The 25404-nt window shown below is 53.5% G+C and overlaps 1 protein-coding gene across 2 annotated transcripts in view; it reads left to right on the forward strand.

Moving 5' to 3' along the window:
* The window catches only part of MYO5B (myosin VB), a 273903-nt gene that overhangs the window by 237606 nt on the left and 10893 nt on the right, over positions 1 to 25404 (forward strand). Inside the window, exons 26-34 of one of the 2 annotated variants that reach the window (XM_069468426.1) lie at positions 1197 to 1337; positions 4698 to 4763; positions 5689 to 5922; positions 6732 to 6832; positions 11727 to 11804; positions 14811 to 15009; positions 18899 to 18992; positions 20178 to 20321; positions 24071 to 24222. In XM_069468426.1, coding sequence (XP_069324527.1) covers positions 1197 to 1337; positions 4698 to 4763; positions 5689 to 5922; positions 6732 to 6832; positions 11727 to 11804; positions 14811 to 15009; positions 18899 to 18992; positions 20178 to 20321; positions 24071 to 24222 — 1209 coding nt within the window. The remainder of the gene's footprint in view (positions 1 to 1196; positions 1338 to 4697; positions 4764 to 5688; positions 5923 to 6731; positions 6833 to 11726; positions 11805 to 14810; positions 15010 to 18898; positions 18993 to 20177; positions 20322 to 24070; positions 24223 to 25404) is intronic. The other variant, XM_069468427.1, reaches the window with a different exon arrangement.

A 25404-nucleotide genomic window follows, 5' to 3' on the forward strand; every position in this document is an offset into this window, starting at 1 on the left:
GTAGGCGCTGGAGAAACAGTGGTGATTGAGCCGGGGGAGGTCCCTGCCCTCCTGGAGCTTATCTGATGGAGAATTAGATAATAAGCAGTTAAGGAAGAAACGTGTGATATAATTGCAGGTACTGCTAAGTGCTATAAAGGAAAATAAAGGGTGATAAGGGGTGATAGTGCTGGAGCAGAGGGTGGAAGGAGAGAAGAGGATGTCTTCGGGCCTGAAGGCCCACTGTCTGCCCTGCACTGCTGCGTGGCTTGCTGCTTGCCGTGTGCACTTAGGCAGCCTTTAATAAATGCTGGCTTCCGGCCCTTGGTGTTTTGCATAGCTGTCTTCTAAGTCTAGGTCCCTGGGGGCTTCAGCCTGCCTGAACTCCGGACACACCACCCCGATGTTTGCATGTCTGGCTGTTTACATGCAGATGAAAGCACTGCCTTCCCTGGGCTTGTGTTCTTCAAGAAAGTCAAGACGAGGCCAATGCTGGCTAAACCCGAAGTGCTCATTAAATGCTGGTGGTGTCAAATTGTTACACATTATATACATGTGCTTTACAAATCCATGCGGATATGCTCATACACATTACCTGTTCACGGGCAGATACACATTGGTACACCCACATGTTACAGAGCCCTGGAGGGCAAATCCAGACATGAATCTGGGAGGCCAAAAAATCTACTGGGAAATGGATGCTTTAGGATCTGTTGGATAAATGGGTTTCCATGGCAGGGCAAAGTGTTGGTTCTGTTTCAAGGCAAAATCGAGCAGTGGTTGACAGCACCTTTGCAGTGACTAGAAACTACATCGATTCTTCATCAGGAAGCATTCTATCCCAAGTTTTATGATTTCTCCGGTGTGAGACCATTTTCCAAAAGTGAGCTCTCTTAACTTCCAAAGAAAGTGGCTGTGTCTTTCTCCATTTGTTCTTGGGACGTATGATTGGTCATTTTAAGTGGCTCACACAGGAGGAATATAAAATGGCTGAGACTGAGACATTATCCAGACAGAAAAAGAGCCTGGAGCACTAACTCTAACATGAGAAATGCTAGCTGGTTGGCATTGGCTTTGTATGTGAGACGCTGACTGATGGTTGGGAGAGGAGAGGAGATGGATGGCTGCTGGTAGGGACAGGCAGTTGAGGTGCTGTGATTCCTTAGGTGTTTACGCTCTGACAACCTCCTTTTCCCTGCTCCTGTCTTCCTGTGAAGGAAATCGGCCTGGAGAAGGCAGCCATGGACATGACCGTCTTCCTGAAGCTGCAGAAGAGAGTACGGGAGCTGGAGCAGGAGAGGAAGAAACTGCAGGTGCAACTGGAGAAGAGAGAGCAGCAGGACAGCAAGAAAGTCCAGGTGCGTGAAGGGGTAGGTACCCTTGTGGTACCTGGATGAGTTCATGGCACCAGGGCTTACAGGGCAGGTGTGACCACATGAGATCCTGCTGGTGCTGGGTTTCAGAGAGCCCCTTCATCTTGTCTTGGAGTCATGCTGAGTCTTCTCTGCGAGCGACCTGCCCCACCCAGCTGGACAACAGTGAGCTCCCTAATTCCCCCAGGGCGAAGGATTTCCACTGGTGAAGCTGTGGGGGCCGGGGGGTCTGTGGCATTGTGGCACGAGGGGAGCTCATGCCAGGAGGACTGGGGTGTGTGAAAAAAGTACAAATAATACAGCAGAGGCCAACCTTGAGCAGAGAAAACTCGTTTCCCTTTCATACCTGGGACCTGGCATGGAGCAAACCAGGTGTGTGTCATGCATCCTTCTCTCCCATGGCTGCACCCTCACCTCAAACAAGATTGTCAGCAGCCTCTTGGGTCTTTAAAGGGTATTGTTTGAAACCTCAGTGGCCCCAGAAGTAATCATTCTATCTCAAGGACCTGTTGGGCACCTATGGTACTCTTAGAACTGTGCTAGTGCCAGGCTTATAGGCGGAGGTATGCAAAATGTTTATTAAATGAGAAGAGGTAAAAATCTAAGAGAAACCACCAGCCCTTGAGGAATTTCAAATGTAGTTTGGAAGTACCAGACAGAACACAGGTGAAAAGTAAAACAAGTAACATTGTACTGAAATAAATGCAAAGTTGAGTGCAGATTGGTGCTTTAGGAATAGAGCCCATTGAATATAACAGTGCTAATGAGATGAGAACCATTTTGTATTTCTTTGGAGGTACAAGGACCACTTCTAATGGGACACAAGGCCAGTTCTGATGTGGGCCATGTCGTTAGCTGACCTCATAGTGGGTTTGGCAGTGGGTCTGCGCTCAGGCTCAAATTGCCAATTGCGCCCCCCCATCCTCAGCTCCCATCTCTGCACGGTCTCCTTTTGAAACACCTGTGTTCCCTTTCCAATCAAATTTGATGCAGATTCTGATCTGTATTGCTAGAAAATTCTTGGGTTTTTTTTCTCTGAGCAGTGAGTAGGGAGATAAATCTTCCTGATGGATTTAAATCTCTCAGGTGGATTACATTCAGAATGGGGAGGGGGAAAGGATTAGGTTTATAAATGGTCCATTCAATTAGAAGGGAAGCTGCCCTGACAGGCAAGTGCCAAACAAATGTATGAAAAACTCTGCAGATGACATCAGACAGGGCCTGGCATGACAGTTTCTGGCCCACCCAGCTGCATCCCAAAGATTCTCCAGGTTCCCTGTCATGGAAATGCCAGTAGATTTTGGAATCTTGGCTTTGGAACTTCTGTTTGTCTGGATACCAAATAAAAAGGGTATTTCCTTTGTCAAAAAGTAACCACTGACCAAGAGTTGGAACGGTAGGCTTGGCCTGTAGTCCTGTCGTGGGTATTGAGAGTGTCTGTTTAAGGAGAATGGCCTTGTTTCTGATGGGTTAGTAAGAAAGGCTGTGGGGCAGGGGAGAATGTGAAATCCCTCTACAGGACCTGAAGTTGAGCTTTCGGAGGTCAAGTTCTTGGATTCACAGTTGGTCCCAAGAGGAATCCTGAGCTACCTGGGTTTTATTCTGGAGAGATGCAGCTCAGGGTCTCCGATGCGGAGGCCACGCTCTCAATTAAGAATGGCAGAGAAGCCTGTGGGATGTCCCATCAATGTGGCAGTGACCGAGCCACCATGAGGGTGTGGCCTTTGTGACAGCCAGCGGTCAGTGTGTTTGTCCTCTTGTCTAGCCACCTCCCTTTCCTGGGCCTTGCAAAGTCACCTTGGCTGCCACCACTGGCCCATCTTGTACTCACAGCCCCTTGAGTTTGAGTAGGGGATCTCCATTTTCCAAGGATCTGGTATACTCAGCAGTTATCCATGGTCGTGTGGCAAATCCATACTACATGGAGCACAAGTGCTGGCCTCTCCGTTGGGTAGCAGGTTAAGCGTGACCCTGAACAGTCCCATCCCCCTGCACCACGGGTGACGATGGAGGTACAGCAGAGACCGGTGTCTCGGAGAGGTCTTCCCCTGGGTCTCAGGCTGGAAGCAATGCAGTAAACGTAGGCATCCTTCATCTGGAAGGGGCTACAGGAGATGCTCATATCTTGTCCCTGTGTCTGAGCTTAGGCACACCTAACCCATCCTCAGCTATTGGTGGCCTTACCTTGGACTTCACATTGCTAGCTTTCGGTGATCTGATTAAGTGTTCGGTCAGTTTTTTAGCTTTAAAAACGCCTCCTGTTCAGGGACCGTTGCCCACTACTTGAAGTTATTCCAAGTAGTTAACCACATATGAAGCTGTTTCTACCCCTTCTCATTGGGCAGTTTAAGTCTAATAGCTATCAGATGACACTGCTAAACTTATATTTTAACCCTGGCTCAGCTGAATCCCAGTGGGCTGTGATTCCAGCCGTTGCCACCGGCATGCCCTAGCTTTGGAGCTCTGATGTCGGACAACAGTATCGAGCCTCTGTGGCGGGCCAGCTGTTGCAGAGTGTCACAGAGAAAGCAGGCCCTTCTGCAAGGTGCTTGGAGTTTAGTTGGGAAACAGAATACACATGGGAGCCCCTCTCCCCCATAAACTTAAGTTTAGCTCATAAATAGATCTTTAGTTTTGCAGTGTGTTGGCTTCCTCAGGCTGCTGAAACCAAGTACCGCAAACGGGGTGGCTTAAAACAACAAAAACTTATTCTCTGACCGATAGTTCAAGAGGCCAGAAATCAAGGTGTTGGCAAGTCTGTGCTGTCTTGAAGGCTCTAGAGAGGAGTTTGCTTCATGCCTTTCTCTTAGCTTCTGGCGCTGCTGGCAGTCCTGCTGTTCGGTGGCTTGCAGCTGCGTGACTCCAGTCTCTGCCTCCGTCTTCCATGTCCATCTGCCCTGTGTGTCCGTCTTCTCCCCTTAGAAGGGCATCAGTCCTATTGGACTAGGGCTCACCCTAATGGCCTCACCTTGATTACATCTGCAAAGACCCTATTTCCAAATAAGGTCACACTCGCAGGTGCGGGGGCTTAAGACTTCAGTGTATCTTTTGGAGGACACAGTTTAACTCGTAACAATGTTACATATGTTCAAGCTGTAAGAGCTGGTGGGGACCCTGTGAGTAAAGTTGCAGGGGTGGGGACAGGAGGGAGTTGTTTGTAGAGCACTTCACGGTAGCCTGCAGGATTGGGCTGTACTTTGGAGGCGGGGAGGAAGTTGACTTGCGGAGGGTGGAGGGTTGGGTCATGCACAGGCAGGGACGGGCAAGTTCGACCGTGGTCGGAGATGCTTCTGTGGAGTCTCTTCCTCGAAGTTCATGCTCACCCTTGTTTCTTTGTCCGAACAGGTGGAACAACCACAGAATGATGTAGATTCGGACCCAGATGCAGATCTGGCCTACAATAGTCTGAAGGTAAGACCCCTGGCGGGGACAGGCTTCCTCGAACTCTCACCCAGTGGAGGGCAGACGGCAAAGCTGGGCAGCAGGAGATCGGAACCTGAGCCCCAGCCTGGTGTGGACCCGCAAGCAGATAACTTGCCCTGCCCATGCTGTAGTGTCTTCATCTTTGAAATGAAGGAAAATATGTATTTCCTACAGAGGTAATAGATGCCTTCCCCACCTGATACGGTTTCAGTCAAAATGCAGCCACTGGAATAAAATCACTTTGGAAAAAATCTAGACTCTCATGGGCAAAGGATCTTGCAGTGCATTTGACCCTGGCCCGGCAGGAAATGGATAAGGGGGGGACAGTGGAAGGCCCCAGGTTCAAGGGTCCTGTATACCTTGTATGTAGGTAGTTTCTCAAACTCCGCTGGCATTGATGGTTAGCGGCTTTCTGTATGACCAAAGCCGTGTTCCTGGTATGTTCTCCACAACATTAATCCCCCAAAACCAGGGGAGCTCCCCGGACAGGTGAGTTTAGGAAATCCTACAGTCCACGTCCTCCCTTGGAAAGCCACAAAGTGCGTGAGCATGTCCAGGCCCTAGGAAGTCCTGTGTTCACAGCATGTTATTTCAAATTGTTAGCCTGGCATTGCCACAAGGAAGGGTGTCACGGCCACCTGTGCTTGGAAGCACGTTATTGTACCACTGTGGGGAACGCTCCAGAGGCATCTTGTGTCAGACGCCTCACACCTGCAACGTGGGGTCCTGAGTTCAAATCCAGCCCTTAGCTTTGTCTGCTGGCTGATGCCTGTCAGAACTCTTGCTGTGTGTGTTTTGTTGTTAAAATGGGGGGATCGCTCTTGGCTTCCCCAGCGGACAGGGCAGGCTAAGGAAGTGGGGAGCAGCCCTGGGCCCAGGTAGTAATGGAGGGTGCCGCTTGGCTGTCTTCCAGAGGCAAGAGCTGGAGTCAGAGAACAAGAAGCTGAAGAATGACCTGAATGAGCTGAGGAAAGCCATGGCCGACCAAGCCATGCAGAACAACTCCAGCCACGGCTCCCCGGACAGCTACAGCCTCCTGCTGGACCAGCTCAAGCTGGCCAACGAGGAGCTGGAGGTGCGCAAGGAGGAGGTGCTCATCCTCAGGACCCAGATCGTGAGCGCTGACCAGCGCCGCGGCCGGAGCATGGTAACGAGCGGGAGGCCGGCCGTTGGGCCTGTTGGGGGGATGACACTAGGTATAAAAGATTTGTGGTTTTCTGATGCGTCTTTACCCATGAGGCTCTTAAACCTGAAAGAGCAGAGTCTTTCACTCTGGGATCCTCCTGTAAAGGCAGGGCAAGGAACTTGCTGCCCTTTCAGCATGACCTTTCCTGAGAGATTGAGCTAGAAGTTTCTAGAATCTTCTGAAGTTAGTATGAAGATACTCAGTAGGTAAACAGGACAGTCTTGTTGTGTTTCACCCTGTGCCTCTAGCTGTTTGCTGTCTTTCTGAAGTGGAGAGAGTCGTTCCTCTCTGTCCTTCCAGGGCAGCAAGTCCCACTCAGTGTGTGTCGTACCTGATGTTCTCACCTTCCTGGACAGAGGGTAGAGCAGGGGAGGGGGTTCGAGGCTGCCTGGGCCCTTCCAAGCATGGGCCGGGGCTGGCAGGGGGTGAGCGGGCAGCAGTGAGGGTGGGGGTTCCAGATGGAGCCAGGCTGTAGCCTGTGTGTCCTCTGACTTGGGTGCTTTCTCTGCCCAGGGTCGCTGTCCTTGGCATCTTCCCCAACTGCTGCGTGCTCAGGTTGCTCACAGCCAGGCCTTGTCTTCTGTCTCCCAAGAGACACAAGACTTTAGAAGTCACATTCCTGCCTGGGTTTGACTGCAGTTATCTAAGTTCTTCCCAGCCCTGTCTTTCCCCCCAAACACATTTTTATGCCTCTGTTTGAACATACCGCCACTTTGTGACAAGTATTTTATAACCAGATATACTTATTTCTTTACTTTGGGGCCTTCTAGGAGCCAAACATCAATGCCAGGACGAGTTGGCCCAACAGTGAAAAGCATGTAGACCAGGAGGACGCCATCGAGGCCTACCACGGGGTCTGCCAGACCAACAGGTAAGGCTGCCTCTCCGGGAACCACAGGAGGCGGTGATGGAAGGAGGGCCTTGACCGTGAGTTCAGCATCGGGGAGTTACTGATTAGAGGACACAGAAAAGGAGGAGCTGACCCAGTCCCCTGCCCCTGGGAAGCCCACTGTTACCTTCACAAGGCTGGGGTGCCACACCTGGAGCACCTAGAACCCAGGTCCCCTGAATAGTATTAGGCAAAGGGGGAGCCTCCCTGGGAGGCTGGCAGGAGGCAGAGCATGGGAAGGACTGGCAAGCGTGGCCTGGAGGGGGCCCGCTAACAGCAGGGGCTGCTCCAGCTGTCTGCCCATCTCACACACGCAGTGGCAGGCGTCACACGTAGGGGTCCCATTCCCTGGCATTCAGAAGAGACAGAACCCAAGCTAGACACTGGGAGGTGGAACAGGAGTGTTTACCGTATTGGCCACAGTGAGATTTCCCTGGGCTGACCACCTCCGGTCCCTCCGTGAGGAAGAGCTGACCGGGGGTCGAGTTGGGAGAGAGTGATGGTCTCAGGGAGGTGGCAGGGCCCAGGGTTGTCAACAGACAGAATGAAGACCCCCAAGGCAGCGTGGCAGAGTGCTTGAGAAGGTGGACCCTGGAGCCCACACGTACTTCACAGTAACTACTGATTGCAGAACAGCTCGTGCCTCAGTCCCCTCATCTGTGGAGTGGGGACAGCTGTGGCCGCGTACCGCCTGCGGTTAGTGCAGAGACCAGATAGGCTGGTCCAGCAAAAGCTCGTAGAACAGGCCTGCACGTGGTGCACACGTAATGTCAGCGCTGTTCCCACTGTTGTTACTGTCCCTGCCGTCTCGTGCCCCTGTGGGCACCTATCAAAACAGAGCTGGCCTTTCTTCTGGCTGCCTTCTTCTCACTTCAACTGAGAGAACGTTGAACAATTCACCCGTGGGCATTTGGTCAAAATTCCTGAAAACAGCAAACATTTCCAGAAAACGTCATTAGGTGGCACTGTGAGCACAACTTGAAGTTTTTTGCAAGAATGTCACAGAATCACTGAAGGCTTCCTAGTGCTTTGATCTCCAGATCTTTTAATCCTGTCCCCCTTTCTGCGGGGGAGGAGACACGTGGGGGCCTGCACTGAGTCGGGGTGGAATCCGGGGAGCCAGACTCTGGGGCCGGGGCTGCCTCTGGCTCGCTGCCAAGGTGATCAGAAGGCCAAGGCACGTCACAGGCCCCCAGGAGGAAATTAAACTTATTTCGGAGGGATGTAATTCTGTTCCTTAAAGGAGAAAGAGAAGGACTGAAGGTGACTCTCTCAGTTGTAAAACTGGATTGAAGATTTAGTCATTTCAGTTTATCTTGGGTGGAAGATAAGAAATGAGGTGAATAGGAGAAAAGAGCACAGGTGATACTGAAGTAAGCGCAGCTGCCGTGTGCCTGGATTGTCAGGGCCATCGCTCTTGTCTGCTCCTTGCTTGTTCATCTAGAGATTGTCAAGGATCCAGGCCCCAGGCTAGGTTTTCCCAGGGGCCGCTGCGTAATACTGTGGATTTGTCTTTCTCTATAGCAATGATAATGATGGTGATAAAATAAAGATAGCTTTTATTGTACCTGAAAACAATTCCATCCCCAGCGAGCCCAGCATACAATAGGGAATTAATAGCCTGTGCAATGGAGCGAGGTGCAGAAAGGAGCCGCTGCCTCGGGGAGGGAAGGCCTGAAGAACCAGGGTCCCGGTGCCCCTGATCAGGTGCCGTGGCAGTGACCCTGGTGGGTTTGTCTCTCTTCCAATCAGACTTCAGCCTTAGCTTTGAGACGGTGTAATGACTGCAGCAAATCCCAGCAAGGCGTGAGGAGAGCAGTGGAGGGTGTCTGGCCAGGAAGGGGCTCTGACTGCGGCTCCGCGTGGCAGGCCATCCCCTTGTGACAAGGGCCACCCTGGCACCCAGGGTACTTTGAAGGTAGAAAGTTGCTCTGCCTTTCCTATAATTTTCCTGTAATGGAGAGTTTTATAGTTTAAATATAAATTGTATCTGTGCATATGTCATTTGTTAGGGATAGGTGGAGACCCTTTAGAATTTTGATGAAATCTGCCCTCTCCCTAGAACAACTTACATTCATACACTGGGTTTTGCTTAGATTTCTGGGGGGGATTTTATCACATACCCAGTCACAGCCCCGCTAAATGTGTCTGCTCCCCAAGCTCAGAAGCTTTATTATATACTAACTTTCATAGTTTATAGAGTTCTGTTTTGGTCATCACAAGTGTATCTTTTCCCTTGTTTTGAAATCTGGGGAGAGAAGCCAGTATTGAGAGCCTGTTCTGGGTGTAGTTACAGGAATATGGATGACATTTCTGCTGCCACAAACCTTCTCTTTTTTATCTCTGGGAACTAAGAGAAACCAGCATCATTATTACCATTTTCTTTAATCCACTGTCAAGAGTCATATGTTACCATTTATATAGGGGAATTTTTTTTTTTTTTTTTTTTTTTTTTTTTTTTGAGACAGAGTCTCACTCTCTTGTCTGGGCTAGAGTGCCGTGGCGTCAGCCTAGCTCACAGCAACCTCAAACTCCTGGGCTCAAGCGATCCTTCTGTCTCAGCCTCCTGAGTAGCTGGGACTACAGGCATGCGCCACCATGCCCTGCTAATTTTTTCTATATATATTTTTACCTGTCCATATAATTTCTTTCTATTTTTAGTAGAAACGGGGTCTCGCTCTTGCTCAGGCTGGTCTCAAACTCCTGACCTCGAGTGATCCTCTCGCCTCAGCCTCCCAGAGTGCTAGGATTACAGGCGTGAGCCACTGCACCTGGCCCCTGATCCCACTTTCTTCTGGAACATGACTGCCCAGAGCTGGCATCCTCTAGGCATGGCTACTCACAGATTCATGTTGATCGGCTGGGATCTCCATACCAGAGTGATGGTTTGGGGGTCGTATGTTTCAAGATCTTCACAGAGGGGGGGAATGTCAGTGTTACCTTAGGCCTTTCTTGGTGCATGACCTTTACAGTTAGTAATTAAAGATCTGGAAGCAACCTTTGCAGTCATATAGTTGACTACTTTCACTTTTCCTGTAAAAAAGGAGAGGTCCAGAGGGAGGTGATGAGCGCATGCCGCGGCTTGTGAGAGGCAGAGCCGGGCGTCGCCCTGGGAAGCCTGGCTCTCCCGGTTGCCCCGGTTGCCCCGGTGCTGTGCCTCGCTGCCTCCTGCAGCTGGAGGCGGCCTGCTGCCTACCTGTGTGTGTGGCCTCCTGGAGAACAGGGCTCGGTGCAGTGGCCTGAGACTGCACAGATATTCTTTGTGAACATGTGATTCATTAATAAACATTAAATATTATCAAATATTAATAAAATGAATCAATTGACATCAAGCACTTATATTTTTAAGAAAAATTCCTGTGACCTGAGCCATTTGGGCTTTTTCTTTTCATGCTAGCAGGTGACGTGCCCTCCGTGGCCTTTGCCCTTGATGGCGTCAGTGGCGGGGGGAGAGGGAGAATCTCCTCTGGGGAGTCTGTTCTCTCTCATCTGGGAACAAAGGGTGAACCGAGGTGGTTGACTGGTTTTTAATTAACTCGTGTGCCCGATTTCCTGAGCACCGTGGGGTGCGAGGGCTGCGTGGTTTCTGTTGTCATCTTTGTCCATGACACTGGGCACGTTATAGAATTGAGAAGTCTGTGTTGCTCTCTGAGGCTGCTGACACTGGGATTGATGCTGCCTTCCTTGTTGTTCATCTCAGCAACACACAGAGGCGTCTGCAGGCTGTGGCTCTGTGGGAACCATAGGAGTGAGGTGACCCTCGGAGCCCAGCAGCCCCTCCTGGGGTCTGGAGGGCCAGCCGGCATGAGGCTGGGAAGGAGCTTTAGAGCAAGGTCAGGAGACCCTGGGTCCCAGCCGAGGTGTCAGGGTCTCTCCAGAGGTGGGAAGAGGGGTGGTTGGAGTACAGGATCCCAACATTTGTTCTTTGAGCTCTGATGCTCTCTGCTTCTCGGCCCTCCCCAAGAATTCCTGGCACAGTCCCTGGTGCCCGCAGTCGTCCAGTGCACCGCGGCTTTGGGTTAAACACTAGCCACTAAAGGGCCCAAGTAAAGTGCCAGCACTGACACCTGAGAAGGGAAGGTACTGACCTGTCAGCCCCTCTTAACACACCCTGGGGTCACTTTTGCATTTGCTGGGTCAAATGGGCGCACAGGGCAGCTACATGCTAACCACGGGACGAGATGACAAAACATCTACTACCAAAGGCAGTGTCTGGGGAGGCCCGGCCTGGCAAGGGTTCTGGGCATTTGAGGGGTGGGGTCCCTGGGGTGAGTGTGCTTGCAATAGTCCCCCTCGCTGCCCAGGGAGAAGCTACGGCAGTGCGGGGTAGACCCAGGAAACAGAAGGCACAGCGTAGCCACCAGAGGTGTACTTGCCACTCTCCCCACCTCCTCTGCTGTCCTGCAGACTTGCGGGGAAGGGCCTGGTACTGATGTGACTGGCTGTGCCCAAGCAGCAGCTGTGTGAGCACGGCAGGGGCTGCGGACCACCTTCGTGAGGCTGAGGTGGGGGGATGGGGTGGGCAGCTACACCCCCGGACCTCACACGGTGCCTGTCGGGGCAGTACTGCACTGGCCAGGGCACAGAGCACTCCTGGGGAGGCAGATGGGTGGCCACCTGGGAGTTAGGAAGGAGGGATTGCTTTTCCTGGTGGTTTGCATGCAGTTCCTGCTAGGAAAGCTGGGATCCAGCCAACAGAGTTTTTGAACCCAAAATGCAGGTGACAAGAGAGGAAGAAGGGAAAATGAGAGTTCTCAAGCCCTGCCTTTTTTTCATCTCCAAACCTTGGCTAGAATCACCTCACTTCCCTGGGCTTTCTGCCTTGCCTGTCTTTCCTCTACACTGGACACCCTGTTTTTCTGTCCTTTGTTTCTAGCAAGACTGAGGATTGGGGATATTTGAATGAAGATGGAGAACTCGGCTTGGCCTACCAAGGCCTAAAGCAAGTTGCCAGGTCGAACGCATCCCTTCCTGCCTGTGTCTGCTTTGTCCGTTGTGCCTGCTCCTGTCCACGCTTGATCGTTTTTCAGCTAGGGTGGGTGCAAAGGCACGGGGCACGAGTCACTGGCAGCCCCCCGGAGCTGCCCGTCTGTCACTGTGCGCAGCTGTGCAGATGCTGGTTTGGGTCAGGTGATAGCACTTGGTGGCCCAGTTGAACCTTCGAAACCACATGGCCCAACACACTCGTCCTGGAGGTGAAGAAACAGACGGGGGGAGGGGCGGTGCTGACATGGCGGCAGGGACATGGCTGTTTAGAACAAGGCTGAGAAGGAAGTTTAGCTGGGGACGCCAGAGCCTGTGCTGCTTCCACACTACGTATTGACCGTCCTGACTGCCCAGGATCAGCCGTGAACATCAGCCTGATTTGTGCCACTGGTTGGGCTCCAAATGCAACACCAGTGCTGGTCCCCATGTCAGGGACTCCCTGGAGCTGCTACCAACCAAGTGTGGTGCGTGCGCCGTGATGTCTGGCTCACAGCACCCTCGTAGGGGTGAGGGTGCTGATGCTTACAGGGTTTAGGAAACTTGCTGATAAAGCAGAAGATTCAGAATTACCTGGTTCTATTGGGTACCAAAGTCCGAACCTGAAACCTGCCAGCCTTCAGTAGTGGGTGAGCAGTTTAGTCAGAGTGGTTAGGCATAGAGAGAAAGAACACGATATGGTCGTGTCATATGCTTGTTTTCAGCATGTGGCTTTTAGGGGCTGTGGCATGGCTTTGTCCATTCGAGCCTCCCAACAAGAGATTCGGGGGGCAGGTAGTCATCGAGCTTGTTTTCCAGAAGAGGTAACAGGCTCAGAGAGGTGGCGTGAATGCCATGCCCAGCTTAGCTCCTTCAACGTGGCGGTGGCAAAGCAGGAGCCTGACGCCCTCTTGCTTGTCCTCCCTGCTGATGATGGTCCCTGCTAACAGAGGTCCCGTTGCACCAACACGGTCGGCTGATTCACAAGGCAGCCTTTTCCTAGGTTCAGACATGGCCCCATGACCTCTGACCCATGAGAAAGGTTATGTGCTGGGTTCAGTTTCCTCGTTGACAGACTGATCAGAATAGGACCTTCCTCCCAGGGTTGTCATGTGGAATAAGGTTAGTGCAGGTAAAGCACTTTGCACATGCCTAGCATGGAATAAATATTAGCTGTTACTGATACTTCGATTACTATAGTGGTTATTCAATAAGATCAGATTCCTGTCCCATCCAGAAGTGTGTTTTATTGGAGGAGGAACCTATGCATGAGACCAGGTGATTCCTCATGCCTGTCAGCCGATTGGATGTGGCTTAATGAACAAGCAAGTGAATGCAGTAACAAAGGAAAGCACAGGCCTGGGCATCAGACCTGGCTTCTAGAATCAGCCCTGCACAGCACAGTGACTGGCCTGATGGTTAGGCGGGAGTCGTGCACAGAACCCAGGCTGAGTCGCTCATTCTCCATTCGGAGAATAAGAAAGACACAAGCAGCCAACACACAGCACAGGTCAGGAGATGCATCTTTGGGGACACCTGCCTAGAACCCGAGTCTCTGTTCTCTCTTGTTAAACTTATAACTTATTGGTGATCACTTTCAGTATATTTTAGCCAATATTGGATGTTACCTTAAACATTGTACGTCATTTGAAATGCTGATTTAATTACCCAGTTATGCTCCACAGTCCTCACGTGGTTACTGTTTTCCTTTGGTAATACTGCCCGTGGTGAATAGGTGAATTCCTCCATCATTTCTTCATTCTTTTGTGTAATTCATGGAGAAGCCGCTGGGAGCCAGGTATCCCCCCAGTGCAGCCCTGGAGCTGAGCTGGCTTTGTAAGGTGTGGCTGCTTCCATCAGCAGCGTGAACTTTGCCCTCTCTGGCTCCCTGGTAGATGTGCTCCCTCCTCTCTTCTGGCAGGTGTCGCCTCCAGCCAGCAGAACTGCCAAAACGTGGAGCCTGTCCCCTCCCTGCCCCTGGGCACTCCCCGTTCCTAACTCTGCGCCAAGCTCTGCTTGTAACCTTTGTATCCCCGGAAGAGACTGGGGTGATTTCTCCCAGTGCCCTACTTTTCTTCCTGAGAGCCTGCTGCACTGGATCAGAGCTGGTTCAAGGAATTCAGTCCAAGAAGACAGTATGACAGTCGTACCAGCATTTCACTTCCTGGAGATGAGTCTACTTGTGAGCCCTCGTTAATTTCTTGCCTTCCATTCTGATGGAAAAATGGCCCAGATGTCTTGGCACCCCGTGGTCTGTGCCTTTCGGACTCAGAGACTTATGAAACTTCTCTCCCATCTTTTCCAGATCTTCTCTAGGTCTCTCTGTCCTTGTCGTGACACCAGTTGATCTTAGACCACTCCCTAAATCATTTGCAAATAGACTTAGTCTCTGTTTTGGGCTGGGAGGAAATTATGTATAAAATTGTGTATATGAGATAGTAGTAATGGTGACAATATAGTAGTAATGGAGGTAGTAATGGTGACAATATATAGGAAAGGAGCTAATATTTTGCCTTTCTGAAACTCATGGAGAATCCAGTGTAGGGAGAATATGCAAATGATATGCAAATAATATAATTAGCTTAGTTTACCAGAGTTTTGTCTAAAGGAGATTCTTGTGGATTTTGGGGCAGATGCGTGGATACTTTAAGAAATTTATTTCTGCTGATGACATTTTGACATGGAGACAGTCTCTCAATCCCAAACCAATGCACTATGTTCATGAATGAGGAACAAAGGCTGAGAAAAAGGGCTGAGACCCAGGGGTGCTTGGCCTTGGTTTCCCATCGCCTGAGAGGAGGACAGGTGGGCCTGCTTGCCTGGTGGTCCCCACGGCATCTGTTTCCCCGCTGCGCTCGTCCCCTGGTGGGGATGTGCAGTTGCTGCTGCTGTGTGCTTGGCCGTTCCCCTGTCGTGTTCCTGTCTGTGGGCCCTCACGTGGGGGCACTGACCTGGGCCGCATGGTCGAATGGTCACCTGTCCTCTTCCCCTGGCGCAGGTTGCTGGAGGCCCAGCTGCAGGCCCAGAGCCGGGAGCACGAGGAGGAGGTGGAGACCCTGAAGGGCCAGCTGGAGGCCCTCAAGGAGGAGATGGACAAGCAGCAGCAGACCTTCTGCCAGACGCTGCTGCTCTCCCCGGAGGCCCAGGTGGAGTTTGGCGTCCAGCAGGAGATGTCCCGGCTGACCAATGAGAATCTGGTGAGTAGCCACACCTCGTGGATCCCCGCTCTGGGAAAGTCCTGTTCTAGAAGAAAATGGGATTGGGGGTGGCCATTAGCCACAAGGTTGACATGCTTAGCCCTGTGGCAGGAACAGAAATTCTCGAAATCCCCTGTCTGCTGATGATAGATAACTGAAGTATCTTTCTTTGTAGAGTTAAGTGGCTTAAAACAGTGGCTTAAAATAGCAACCGCTAATACGTGGATGAGGAATTCTGGCAGGGCTCAGTGGGGACAGCTTGTCTCTGTTCCATGTGGTGCTGGCTGGGTACCCTTGGCTGGGGCTGGCGGATCCCAAACAGCCTCACCCCCACGTCCGGGGCCGTGGCTCCCCTCCAGTGGTCTGTCCTTGTCCTTGTGCCCTTTCTTCATTCATTGGTCTACCCTGAGCTGTTCTGCATGGCAGCTGGCTTCCAAAAGGGTGACAGTGACAGCAGGAGCCCTTATGACCTCGTCCCAGAACCAGCACAGGGGCACTCCACCACATGGTGTCATTCAAAGCAAACCCCATGGCTAAGCCAGACACAGTGGGGGAGAGAGGCCACCCCTCGATAGGAGGAGTAATGGGAGGAATTGCTGGGGGCTGTCTTTGCAGACGGGCACCAAAGGAGCCCCCCCCCCCACCCCGCCCCTGGCAGATGGCAGAGAAGAGAGTCTCTGCCCTTTGAGAGCTTGCAGCGTGGTCAGTAGGCGAAGTAAGGCATGTAAAAAAGAGAAAGAAGATAGCGTTGTTAGAAATGTGACTGTTCACGGGATTAACAGTGAATATCACAGGGGAGGCTTGGGCTGCGGCGGGCGTGACGGGGGGATGTAAACCATGGAGACTGGTGGAGCAGAAAAGCGTGGTCAAAGGTGCCTGAGCAGGAATGGGCGGGGGTGGGGACAGGAGGGTCAGTTGCCTTCTGGAGTTGAGTGTGCCTGCGGGGGAGTGGCCGGATCATGTACCAACCATGCGTCCAGTCCAGGAGCGCAGCTGTGGCTGCCATTCCCTTTATAACCAGGTGACCTGTGGTGGGGTGGCCAATTCACTTGATCCCAAGAGCAGAGCTGGGGTCCTGGACCACAAGCTCTCTGAATAGGACTTGCATACATGCAACCCTCCTCCTCTGTCTGCAGGTCACTGCATGTGTGAACTGGTGGCTTTGTGGAAAGAAATGTACATACTATTGGGCCAGCTTCTGCCAGGTAGAGGAGGCAGCCTAGGAAATGCATTTGCCAGCCTATGTTTCTGGAGGGCCGTCGGCCAAGTAGCCTAGTGGGTGCCACAGTGTGGGGGGGCTGTGTACTGTGAGGGGCTGCATTAGCTCACAGGACGGGGTTTCCAAAGCATAGCTTAGGGGAGTCAGCGAATGGACAGAGGTGGGTAGTCCCACCCTGAGAGACCACTGGAGCAAAAGAAGGTAGTGCGGTGGGCCCCTCTGCTGGAGCAGTGAGCCCTGGGGCACGGGTGGGAGCCCGCGTGTTAGGTGGAAGAGGAGGAGGGCTCTAGCTCGCAGCCTGCTGGGAGACTTGAAACATGTTCCTTGTTTGCCCAGGCAGAGGCTGGGACCTGTAGGCAGAGCCAGCCACGGCAGGTCCGGGGGGCTTCTGGTGACTTGTGTTACCCTGCTCGGCAAGTATTCCTGCCTGCCACGTGTACACGAGTAACCATGATAACGCAGCGTGCTGGGGGCCTCGATGCTCTCACAGGACCGTGGGGAGGGGAGGATGGGATCGTCCTGCCAGCGACTTGAAAGGTCTAGAGACGTCTTCAGGTGCGCTCACCTTTCAGTTTCCGAGATTCCTTCTGGATTGAACTCATCATTCCGTCAGTGATTTGTAATTGTAGCCTCTAGGACTTGGGGCCTTCATAGCTCCACAAGTTCACAGCCACCATGACCAGTGCTGTGTTCCATTTCGTTTGTCCTAAATTTACTGATTTCAAGCTTTAAAGATTCCCAAGTGATTCCAGTATGCCTCGAAGTCTGGGAAGCACAGCTTTGTGTAGTTCCTCTTAGCACTGCGGGGCCCCAGGCCGGTACCAGTCCCTGGCCTGTTAGGAACCGGGCTGTGAATCACTGCCTGAGCTCCGTCACCCCCGCCCCCTCCAGTCCCTGGAAAAATTGTCTTCTGTGAAACTGGTCCCTGGGGCCAAAAAGGTTGCCTTGATGCCTTAGCACGTTAAGGAATACAGCCTTTTTGGATTGGGGGGCAGGAGTTTGCCTAAAGAGCTGGAAAACAAGACTCAGGAATTCAGAAGCACAAAGCCATCATTAGTGACGTGGATCCAAAGTCCTAGAGGCCAACAAGGACAGGAAAATGTAATGAGATACAAAGCTCCCAGTGTCCATAGGGTAAGAACAAACCAACTGCTCAGGAGAAGCATCGTCATTTGCAACACTAAGACCGCAAAAAAATCATCTGCTCTGCTTGAGTGGTTTGGGGTAGAGTATTGGATTTCCTGGGCTCTTTCCCCCAGAAGCTGGCTGAGATGTCAGAGTTCTTGAAGGCAGAATAGGATTCAAAGCCTGGCCACTGGTTACTCTTTTCTTGTTGAAGGGTCTGGTGGTGAATTAGCTACAAAATAGCCATTGGAGGATTTAATGTCTTCCCTCCCAGGGTGTAGTGAAAGCTTTCAAAACAATGGTGGGGAAGGCACAAGAAGCACATTTTTGTCTTGCGAGTTCGGTGGTGTCACATACAGGAGCCTGGGGAACCGCACGGTGATGGCACTGACTGCCTGGGTTCCTCATGCACTGGGTCGTTCACCTCCAAGCATCGGTTCCTCCTCTGCAGGAGTCAGAGCCGTAGTGGAGGACGGGGAGTGAAGCAGGGCTGGGGCTGGCCGTGCAGCCGAGCCACTGACACGACTTGGGGAAAACACCTGGGGCTGAGACGGGGTCTGAGCAGACGTCAGGGTGCACAGGAGCCCTCGAGTGGCCCCAGAGAATCCTGGTTAAAGTTTCTCGGACGCCTGGGCCCTTTCTACAGACTGACCTCACACACGGGGCACTCGGAGGCCCCGCCGGAGGCTGTACTCTGTGCTGCCTCCCCCATTGTTTGTGCTGGGATTTTAGATAGCTCTCACTTTGAGAACTTTTTTAAAATTGTACTTCTTTGTCAAGATAAGTAAATGACGTCCCCAACAACATCTCCAACCAGGTCTGTCGTTTGGGATGGCCACAGCACTGGGCTGGAGCTTCTTGGCCGGCCCTTGTCGGGAGGCCGGACTTAAAAAGCTGTCACCCAAGGTGTTTTCAGGGGCTCCGACGTGGAACGTGGCTTCTGTCTTCCCTGCCACTGTCTAGTCGCCAAGGCTGGGCTCTGATGGTGACGGAGCAGGGGTTTCTCTTCTCCCTGCCTGTCTGGGCACAGAGGGCCACTGCCCAGCTGGGACAGGGGTGACATTAGTGACAGAAAACTCCTTCCCTGGCAGCTTGCCGCTCTGGGTCCCAGTGGGCTCATTTGCTTCCAGTGGCAACAGCTGCTAGGGGTTAGGGCCACCTCCGCTGTCCTGTTTTGCCTCTGGGCCTGGGGTGATTTCGCAGGCCCTTTCGGCCACATGCCCCCACGCCCTGCATTCTCACACCTCCACCTGCCATTCCTCCCCAGGGCACTGCCCACCCCAGGACTCCCAAGCGGACTGTGTCCCCTGGGGGGTCGGCATGGCAACCTAGGGAGCCTGGGGTGGCAACCTAGGGAGCCTGGGGAATTCGGCAAGGTGCCAGAGGGGCCTGAAGTGGGAGGAGTGGTTTGCCCTGTTAGTGAGAGAATGGACTCTGACTCACCCCCTGCTTCCCGGGTTCTAGAACAGGGAGCGGCAGCCCGCGTGGGGCAGCTCTCCAGGCCGGGGCTCAGGTCCCTTCTCACGCTGCTTCCTCTGCTTCCAGGACCTTAAGGAACTGGTAGAAAAGCTGGAAAAGAATGAGAGAAAGCTCAAGAAGCAACTGAAGATTTACATGAAGAAAGTCCAGGACCTAGAAGGTAGAGTGTGTGCGAGCGAGCGTGTTTTGTGAGCAGAGGCGCACTCGGCCACACCTGCAGGCACGAGCTGCCTGCCCTCTGCACACTCCTCCCCCTTCCCCAGTTTCCGGGTGCTGCGCCCAGTCGGCCATGGGGTAGGAGAATTCTGTGGGAACCCCTGAGCTCACACAGTCGCAGTGGGTCAGAATCTGGACGAAAGGTGCTTGAATGGGCAGGTTTTTGGTGCTTGCTCCAAGCCAGGCTCTGCAGGACTGGAGGAGCAGGGAGCCAGGAATGTCCCAAGGTCCCTCTGCCTTCAGAGGACGTAACCTTGGGCAGCAAGACTGTCTGTCGTGAGAGGATTCTGTTCTACACAAAGGCCCAAACCCCAGGGCCCCCACTCCAAGCTGTGGGGTGTCAGGACTAAACTTCCAATCTGGAATCTGGCAGAGAGGTCAGGCAGAGATTTAAATCACTCTTCCACAAACACCTAGAATGTTCTTTCCCTCTGACTCCCTGCTGCAAATCGAATTGTGTCACTCTTGCACGTGTCACCCTGCCTCAGCCCCTCGTCACCTGGGTGCCCCTCCTCATCCTCCCAGCCTCGGCGCAGGAGCCAGGTGCCCAGGGTTCCCGTCTTGTCCTGCACGGTCCCCACCCCACGTCTGCCAGGCGCAGCCCTGATCACAGGTGTCCTTTTACTTCTTGAATCGCCTACTGCTCTAGACCAGGAGCTCTCAGAGGACAAGGACATCTGTCCCATTCAGCCTTGGGGCTGGCCCACCCCTGGGCTTGTGCTGTGGCTTTGTCATGATGACCACTCTGGCCACACACAGGGTACTGAGTAGAGCAGGCCTGGCCAGGGCCAACAGCATCCGCCCAGAAAAATGGTTTCCCCTTTTCTTACAACCCGGCAGGGGAAAAGGAACAGCTGCCCCGCAGGGGGCGCGGTCTCACATCTTTCGCAAGTTTTCTCTGGTCCAAAACCTCCCACTGCCTTTTCAGGTGTTTTCCTTTTCTGGAGTGGACCCCACGGCCGGGCGCTGAGTTCCGCAGCTCAGGCTGCGGGAACAGACCGGGTGGAGAGTGTGGGATATCAGAGAACCCAGAACGCCGGGTCCCTAGACCCAGGTCCAGTCCTCCCCTCCCCGCAGGCCTTCAGCTGGAGGTCTCACTCACACTTACTGCCACTTACTTCCTGCTCAGCTGCCCAGGCGTTGGCTCAGAGTGACAGGAGGCGCCATGAGCTCACCAGGCAGGTCACGGTGCAGCGGAAAGAGAAGGACTTCCAGGGCATGCTGGAGTACCACAAGGAGGACGAGGCCCTCCTCATTCGGAACCTGGTGACAGGTCGGTGCCTGCTGTGACACCCGCACACTGCCCACACCTCCACCCACGGCTTTTCCAGACAGGAATCGCACCCCGATCGATGGCAGATTGACACAAACTCGGGAGAAGGGTGCACGGAGATGGGAGGGGAGCCAGCTGGCTCCCGCCGCCCTCCCACGCGTTTCCCTGGTGAAGCTCCGTGTGGGTGACGGAGCTGTGGCAGTAATAGCGGCTCACGCCTCTGGACCACGTCCTGCTGCCCGGTGCTCTGCCAAGCACATCACCCGTCCCTCATTTAATCCTCGCGGCCTCCCTTTAGGTGGGAACTGCTCTCTCCTCATGTCACACTGGAGGAAACGGATACTCATCCCAGTAACTCGCCCAGGTCACACAGCTCGGGAGCGTGGGTCGAAGATCCAGATTCCTTCTGTTTGTGTAGAACTTTACAGTTTGTGAGTGCCTGCGAAACGGCACCTGCGAGCGTGGTGTCTGGAATCAGGTGGCCTTGGTTCCTTCCTAGCTGCGTGGCTGTGCTGGTCCCAGTGTTCTCCGTAGCATGGGGAAGGGGATTGTGCCAATGGCAGGGAGTTGAGAGAGTTAAGGTTAGCGTTTTGTTGCACACAGCACAGTCCCTGGACTGGTGCGTCAGCGTCACCTGGGAGTTAGGAATGTACACTCTCGGGCTGCACTCCAGACCTCCCGAATGGGAAGGGTGACAGCAGGGTTCCCGGCATCCTCACGTGCTCGCTACGGTCCGAGGAGCGCTGAGCTCACGCAGGGTGCCTAGGGTCACACGGTCCCGCTGTGGAAGTCCATCAGGGTTGGTCTCTACTGTCCCTGTTGCACCTGCAGCTTCTCGCCCAGGCGTGTGGCTGGGTCGGGGCTGGCCTCCCTGCCGCCCCATTTGGATGTTCCCCCCCAGGGCTGCCAGGCAGCTGTGAGAGCCACTTTGCAGAATCCCCTCCCTACCTTGGTCCTCAGGACTTAAGGAAGAGGTTTCCCTGTTAGATGGGAGCCTCCTGGCCCTCCCCTGGGCTGCTCAGGGGGTCCGTTCTACACCCTGGGCACTGCTCTGCCAGTTGTATCCGCTCCCTCCCTCTGGTCTCATGCCCCAGCTGGCTTCACCTAAGCCCCCTTCTTGTTCTGTGCCAGCCCAGTCCAGCAGCCCCCTGCAGAGCCGGGAAAAGAGTCTTTAGGGGAGAGAGTCAGTCCTGCATGAAAAAAGGAGGAGTCTTTGGTCTGATCCTCTGGACCCTGAGCCACTAGCTCCCTCTCTGTGGTACCTTAGTGCTGCCATCTGTAAAATGGGGGTAACCACACTGACCCTGCCCCCCCATCACGTGGAGTATAACAAAGGTGACAGTGCTGTATTAAAACTGCAGAACCCTTCTCAAATGTGAGCAATTCAAAGAAGTTTTAGCTTTTGCAAGGATACGTGAAGTACAAGTACAAGGCAAATATTACTGTAGAGAAATTTATTTAAGGGCATTGAGGTTCCACTCTACACATTGTGCCTAGGGCTGAGGGACACAGGAACAATGAAGAATGGAGTGTGACTTTTGCCTTGGACAGATTTTGCATGAGCTATTCTGTTTGGGTGGGTTTTTTTGTTTTTATTTTTTGAGATGGGGTCTCGCTCTTGTTGCCCAGGCTGAAGTGCAGTGGCCCAGTTACAGCTCCCTGTAGCCTCCAGCTCCTGCACTAGAACGATCCTCCCACCTCAGCCTCCTGAGTAGCTGGGACTATAGGTGCACAACACCACACCTGGCTAATATTTTTTTGTGTGGAGATGAGGTCTTGCTATGTTGCCCAGGCTGGTTTCAAACCTCTGGGCTCGAGCAATCCTCCCTCCTCGGCCTCCCAAAGTGCTGGGATTACAGGCGTGAGCCACTGTGGCTGACCCAGTTTGGGCATTTTTAGTAGCCATCTTATTACTGAGTACTCTGCTCTTTTGCAAAGGTTAATTTCCTCTACAGTTGTCCAAAAATTAAATGTGATTTAACTTCATCTTAAACTTCCTCAAACAGATGGCATCTCGTTCAAATGCAGTTGGGAATGAATCTCTAATCTCTGGCGAGGGAAACTCCAAAGTTCACAGCATCAGAGTTAAATAGTAATTAACGCTGCTTGTCCCAGACATGTGGCTCCTTCCTGTCACCTGAGCTCCTATCTTTGCTCACGTGGCCCCAGGGAATGTCGTCATCTGCTGAGCTGCCTAGGAAAAGCACCCCGTCATCTTCCCTCCAAAAGACCCCATCCAAACAAATGCCAAGACTTGATCGACCTCCTTTTGGGAACTTGGCACTGGCCAGTTGCTGTGGAGGAAAGAGAAAAGTGTTATAGATGCGAACATTCAGCTGGGGAGCCCAGGCAAGCCTTGTTCAATCACAGCAGAACCTGCCAAGGCAGGTTAAGCTGGGTGCAATCGGCACATAGGTCAGGCTTGAAGCAAGAAGTCATGGGCTAGAAGTCTGGGCCTACAAAATACGTTTTTCTGGATAAGTGTTACTGGCGTTCTGTTGAGAGCCAATAGCCAATCCACAGCCATCTGTTGGACCTATAACATGCCCAGATCTTACCCATGTTCCCAGAGTATTATGGCCTATAGTTAGTGTTTAACCGGAAGGATGCATCTGAGGGGACAGTGTAACCCAAGTACTGACGAGCTGCTGGAAGCACAGCCCCAGTCCAACCCAGGACGTCCTGGCGGATGATTTGAGGGTGTTGCCCACCTGCAGATAGGGGGAGGCAGCCTCGCCTCATTGCCGTTCCAAGCCTGGAGGTAGCTAATGAGGCTTGGCTTGAGTGGGGGTGATGAGAGCCAAAGTCGAGGGCCAGGGATACAGGGCGGGGCCTTGTGCCTGCACCCTGTTCCCACCTTGCATCTGACTTTTGCAATGGGCCTTTCCTCCCACTTCTCTGGCTCCTGCCAGCACTCATTGCTTTAGGCCCAGTTTGTTCGCTCCCCTGGTGCACTCCCGGAGTGGAAAACCATCTGACAGCTGGCCCTCCAGGGGCTTTGGCAGGGAAAGGCCCAAGGGACTGAGCATGAGTCTGCAGTTCATGGGGAAAGTCACAAGTCCCTTCCAGGCCTGCCAGACAAGCCTTGCCTGGGCACGGGGAGGGAGTGTGGGATACTACGGACAGGGTGCTGGTGAGATGCATGGTGGGGGGTGGGGGGCAGGGCAGTGTGGGGGCTGGGCCTGCTTGATCTCTCTGGCTGTGAGGCATCTGGGCAGGTGCTGCCAGGTGATTTATTCCTGAGCTGGTGGGCCAAAGGTTGCTCCAGCCTTCTCTGGCTCCGCAGACTGGCTCTTTGGGAACATAAAAAAATTCCTCAAGTTCTGGAAGTGGTGGTGCCAAGGAATCGGGTTTCTCGCCCCAGTGAGGGAGCCAGGCCCTGTCTTCAGCCTTCCTCTGGCCACAGGCTGCCTCCTGGCTGAAGACTGTGACATCGAGGGGCTCTTTTCCCCCATGTTGGCAAGTGTTGAGCCATCGGGAGCCTGTTTCAGTGGTGCGGCGCAGACAGTTAGGAACGTGGTTTGGTTTTGCTTTTTAACTACAGTGTAGTAGTGAAACTACTAGTAGTCAGGGTCGGAAGGAGTTTGTGTGACCAAGGAGAGCCTCTCTCTGGCTTCTCTCCCAACCACCCCCGCCCCAGGTCTGCTCTAGATGAGTTACAGGGAAGTGCTGAAAAGTTATCTCAGATGAGGATTCCAACAGCCCCAGGTGAGCCCCGTAGAGTAACTCTTGCTGTTTGCTGCCGTCAGAGCTGAAGCCCCAGATGCTGTCGGGCACGGTGCCCTGTCTCCCCGCCTACATCCTCTACATGTGCATCAGGCACGCAGACTACGCAAACGACGACGTCAAGGTGCACTCCTTGCTGACCTCCACCATCAACGGCATTAAGAAAGTCCTGAAGGTGAGCGGCCCGCGCAGAGCGGGGTTCACGGTGCGCTGAGTGAAGTCGACACCTCCCCATTGCCTCTCTGTGTCTGGGTTTTGCAGTAGCGGGTTCTTCCAAGCCCCCGCTCTGAGGGTAAATGAGGCACGGAAGCCTCTGTGCAACTGGGGTGCCCGGCCGTTCCTGGAGAAGAGTTCCAGGCTCAGAAGCGGCAGGGAGCCCAGAACTCCAGTGCAGCCCTCCAGCCGCGTCCCTGCTGAGCCTCAGGGGTGCCTGGAGCTCAGGGAAGCCACCGCCTGCAGACTGCCAGAGATGCTGCGGAAACACGCGCAGCTAAGGGCGGGCGGGCCTTGCCCTCGTGCAAGTTCAGGGACACACCTGGAACACAGTCCCCCGCTCAGCTTCCCAAGGAGCCAGTTGCTTGCTGTGCGGGGTGGTGGCACGGGGAGGGCTGCTGACAGGCCTCAGCTTCCAAGGTGAGGCAGCCAGGGCCGGGCTGCCCACGGGGTGTTGAAGTGGCTCAGGAAAGCCTCCTGAAGGCGGGAGACTCCTCACGAATGCAGTGGCAGCTGCCGCGGTGACAGGCTGGTCTGCAGGGAGGGGAGGCCTGTCCACACAGGGACAGGGCCAGGTGGTGGGAGGGGAGGTTTTTGAGGGAGATGGGCCCCCAGTGAGAGGGATTCCTCGATGCTAGCAGGTCCGAGCCCCAAACGTTACTGCTCTTTAAAGACCGTCTTCAGTTCCCACACCCACTGCCGCTTCTAGGACGCGCGCCGTACTCGAAAGCAGTGACCGCAAACCAGTTCTGGGGTCCGCTGAGCCGCTGGCCCCTGCTCTTGAGAGTGCCAGCGCCAGCCTGTAACTTCTGGTTTCACATCAGTAGCTGCATCGCTTTCCCTACCGTGGGCTCCATGGGCAATTTTATCCATTCACAGCTCGAAACGTGTCATCTACATGCTGGTGACTCTCAGATTTGTGTCCCTTCCGTGACCTTTATGAGCTCCAGCTGGAGGCTTGGGCCAGTCTAGGACTGACTGCAAATGTCACTTCTGCAGGAAAGCATTCCCTGGCCTAAGCTAAAGTCGCGTGCCCCAGCCCCACCAGTCGCTTTCTGTCTGACCTCCTCGGTTTATTATCGTAGCTCGCACCCCTCTCTGACGTTTCAGTAGGGATCGTGCTCACCTGACAGGCGCCCCGCGA

This window comes from Eulemur rufifrons, chromosome 5, assembly GCF_041146395.1.
Source record: "Eulemur rufifrons isolate Redbay chromosome 5, OSU_ERuf_1, whole genome shotgun sequence".
NCBI classification, from domain to species: Eukaryota; Metazoa; Chordata; class Mammalia; order Primates; family Lemuridae; genus Eulemur; species Eulemur rufifrons.